Consider the following 4,229-nt stretch of genomic DNA (forward strand, 5'->3'; position numbering starts at 1 on the left):
CATCCGCTTTTCCTTTTTCCATGGCTTCTTAAATGTCTGGCCTTTAGTAAAGTCAAGGGGCACTAATATCATTTCTCAACTCGCATGAAGTTGAAGGTGATCTAGTGACTTCCATACTTATTTCCCTTTATCCAACCATGCCTAATTTGCTATTTCATTTTTATAAAATATATAATCTGATTTTTTTTTTACCAAAACAGTCACAATCGAGTACTCTCCGTTTCCCATTTTTCTTCGTTGATGATCGGATTACAACCTTAACCAATCAAAATTAAGCAAAAAGGTATAGTAATTATATACGTCACATGTGATCATATGAGAACCACATATAATTACATATGTAGCAAAAAAGAGAATTAAGACTTAACTTTTAACACCCTCGTAGAAATATAGGATGAAATTACACGCTCTTGAAAATATTGGTGGTGCATATATATGTATACATACAGTTGTCAGTTACATGGAGGCTAATCTTGAAAGCCAGACCAGCATATCAATATTCTCTCACTCTGATTATATTGCCTTATTACGGTGGTGGTGACATAAGATCCCTAAAGTGCCTATCAAAAGTAAAAACCATGCGCGCACCACATGTCCACATGTACGGTCAAGATCGTTAGATTATCATCATATTATAATCACCAGAGGGCCATATACCACAACACTCCATATACCATACCGGCTAATTGGTATAAATATGGTGTGACACCTAGCTCTCCACGTACTAAGCTAAAAAAAAAAAAGCAGAAGTCGGAGCAAAAGTAACAGAGAGAGAAAAGAAAGAACAAAGAACAAAGAAGGAAAGAAAATGGTTGTTCAAGAGGAAATCCGCAAGGGACCATGGACAGAACAAGAAGACTTGCAACTAGTTTGCTTTGTCGGATTGTTCGGCGACCGGCGATGGGATTTCATAGCCAAAGTTTCAGGTTTGAAGGTGGAGGGAGACACGTAATAGGTATGCAAATTCGGGAATTGCGGATTTTTGGATGGAGCTAGATTTTTTAACCACACACAAGTTTTTTTTTTTTTTTTTTTTTTTTTGGTTTTTTTTTTTTTTGGGTACTTTGTAGGTTTGAACAGAACAGGTAAGAGCTGCCGTTTGCGGTGGGTTAATTACCTTCACCCTGGTCTCAAACGAGGCAAGATGACCCCTCAAGAGGAACGCCTCGTCTTGGAGCTCCACGCCAAATGGGGAAATAGGTTTGAATTTTTAGAACACGTGTTAATAATATTGCCAAATTAATAGCATCATATTTCTCATAGTCTTGTTTGCTTAATCAATCCGTACAGTTTCACATGTGTTTGAATCTTTCCCATATGTGTATGTTATAATTGTTAATTATGCAACTATTTATTCACATATGTAAAGAAGAAAAAGCTCTTCATTATACCAGGACCAATTCTTAATTTTCCATGTTTTAATTTTTCTAATTCTATGTTATAATTTGGATATACATATATGTTTTGTTTGCTTGTTATAGTAATATATGGTAATAATTTTTAGTAATTATGTTGCAGATGGTCAAGAATTGCTAGGAAATTACCGGGGCGTACGGACAACGAAATCAAGAACTATTGGAGGACTCATATGAGGAAAACGGCTCAAGAGAAGAAGCGAGCCAATAATATTTCATCTCCGTCGTCGTCGTCGTCGAACTCGATTAAGAGCTCTTCCTCTTCCTCAAACATCACCACCGTGGAGTCTCTGCCCTTCCCGGATAGCACCACCGGAGTTGAGAGCTTCTACGACACCGGAGGCCATGTCGTTTCGGCTCCCAAGGAGAAGAAATCACCAGACAATGATCAGGATGACCAAAAGGCGCTTGAGAAAGAGGAGGAAAAGGAAAAGGGCTACTACTCCATGGACGACATATGGAAGGAAATCTCACTCCCAGAAGTCAACAACGACATTATTAACATGAAATTACCGTTTTATGACGCTGAAAATTGTGGAAACGACAATAATAATTTTAACGGCAACAACAACTTGATCTCTTGTCCTCCATTAACGACGTCGTGTTCGTCGGTGTGGGATGATCACCATCATGATCATAAGTACTACTGCTCTGACTCGCTTTGGAAAATGGATGATGAAGCGGGTTATAAGCCGTTTTTCCCAACAACAAACGACCAATTCTTCTCTTGCTTTGGATACGGAGAGAATCTCTAACAGGGTGATTAGGATTTGATTCATTTAGATTTGTTCATATAATCATGTATAATACAGGTTATTATCATCGTCGTCGTCGTCGTCATCGTAAGGAAGGCTGTATCTAACCTCTGCATATTTCAGCTGTACTGTAGTATGGGTTTTCTCTAAGCCTTTTTTCTGATATTTAGTACACGCAATTAAGTTTGTGTCGTATATCATCGATCGTCATGATCATGGTTTGTGTGTTTTTCATCACTACTACTACTTTTTTTCAGAGAAGCGAAGCTGAGAGAGAACTTCACCAAGAAATCCCAGACCAAGTTGTTGGTATATCAACTTCTTGGATCATGATCCATTGTATAATACGCCGTTTGATTAGTAGTCATGGATTTAAATCCTTAAATTAATGATCAAGTTCTGTTGCTCCATTTATGGTATTCGAATTTTACTTTCTTTGTTAAATCGCCATTTATATATTATTCCCTCTCTCTCTCTCACACACACACACACACACAAATACATAATATATATAGTCACACACAGACACACACACACACATATATATATATATATATATATGTAGCAGTTGCCACAGAGTTGATCCCTTCCTTTTGTTTTTTAAAATATATTATAGTATATGATCAGTTTTGTTTAACAGTTGATCTGATTAGTTTTAAAAGAGCCTTATGATACATGATATTCTTATATTAATTAAAGCAGTACTAATTCATAATTAGTCAGAAGTAGAACCTGTACACGCTGGTCCTATAATTGATGATAAAGATTTGCAGAGAATTTTTGACTGGAGAGGGACTATAGGAATCTTCAGGGAGAAAGGAGAGATTCTTCTTCTAGGCTGTCCAGATGCAATGTTTATGATTTTTTACTCTTATCTCGTGCAAAAATACCAATGAGGCTTTTTATGAAAAGACTAAAGACACTAGCATCAAGGCATGGTGGAATAGGGCTAGTCTTCTATGAATAATATTATAATAATTTTAAAAATTTGTTCTTTTTTTTAGAAAACGAATAAAATAAGGTGACAGCTGGGGTGAATTAACTGGGAGAAGGATGAAGGATGTTTGCTAAAGGCGACTTAATAAATTTACAAAATACCAAGCAGGGAAACTGCTCTTATAATATTCCTATTAAACATACCCTTTTCCAATTTTTATTTAGCAAAAAAAGATTATTTGGTAGCCACCCAAATCCATGAACCTTTCCAAGATATGTTTATATGTCCACTGTTGTTTACTTAATAATTCATTCCTTTTGCAGCTAATTAAGAGAGTTTTACATGCACGCGAATTTAAATAATATAAAAACCTAAATTAGAAAAAGAGATAAATACAAGAATCTAAATTTTAATCTTTTATTTTTAATTAATATTTTTTTAATCAAATAAGTATATCAGTGAAAAGGATCTAAAAGTGAATAATAAAAATTTCAAATCCACAATTTAAATAAAATAAAAAACGAGACAATTCCTACCCGATAAATTGACTTTGACATGTGGATCTTGCTGGGATGGCCCACTACGTGCTGGGTTAGGCCTAATAAGATCACCCCACCAGGCACCCCCTATGACTTCCTTTAATGCGATTGCGAAGGGCATTAGTAGAAATAAAGATTTTAATAATAAGACGAAAAAAATGATTAGGTTGGTAAAGTGCAATTTACGGGTAAGGGCACAAAACGAGCATTTCTATTTAGCTCAATCAAGTGCGCGTCATCTTCTTAAGAAATAAATAGACAAATATCCTTTAAAATATATGAGTTTAAGATTCTGTAGTGAGATAATTATAGTAATTAAAAGAATATTAATTAAGAATTATGGACGTTTGGTTGATGGATTTAAAATCATAATTTATAACTATTCTTAATTTATGTGTGTTTTTTATGAGAGAAAATACTGTAACAAATCACGAACCATGATTCGAATCATGACATAAATTTAGTAACCAAACAACCCGTAAATTTAATAATTTTCTCTTTTTTCCTCCCCTAACTCTGTCCATCGTACTAGTTTTAACAAGAGGTTCTCTCCGAGAGGAGGGTGGCCCTCACAGAACATGCA

General features: G+C 35.2%; 1 protein-coding gene across 1 annotated transcript; it reads left to right on the forward strand.

Moving 5' to 3' along the window:
• The first annotated feature begins 750 nt into the window (after positions 1-750).
• On the forward strand, positions 751-2,572 carry LOC21394127 (transcription factor MYB59). Its single transcript, XM_010114611.2, has 3 exons — positions 751-926; positions 1,071-1,200; positions 1,519-2,572. The coding sequence occupies exons 1-3, from the start codon at positions 809-811 to the stop codon at positions 2,168-2,170; spliced, it is 900 nt and encodes a 299-aa protein (XP_010112913.1). The 5' UTR covers positions 751-808; the 3' UTR covers positions 2,171-2,572.
• Positions 2,573-4,229: the final 1,657 nt, after the last annotated feature.

This window comes from Morus notabilis, unplaced genomic scaffold, assembly GCF_000414095.1.
Source record: "Morus notabilis unplaced genomic scaffold, ASM41409v2 Scaffold80, whole genome shotgun sequence".
Taxonomy (NCBI): Eukaryota; Viridiplantae; Streptophyta; class Magnoliopsida; order Rosales; family Moraceae; genus Morus; species Morus notabilis.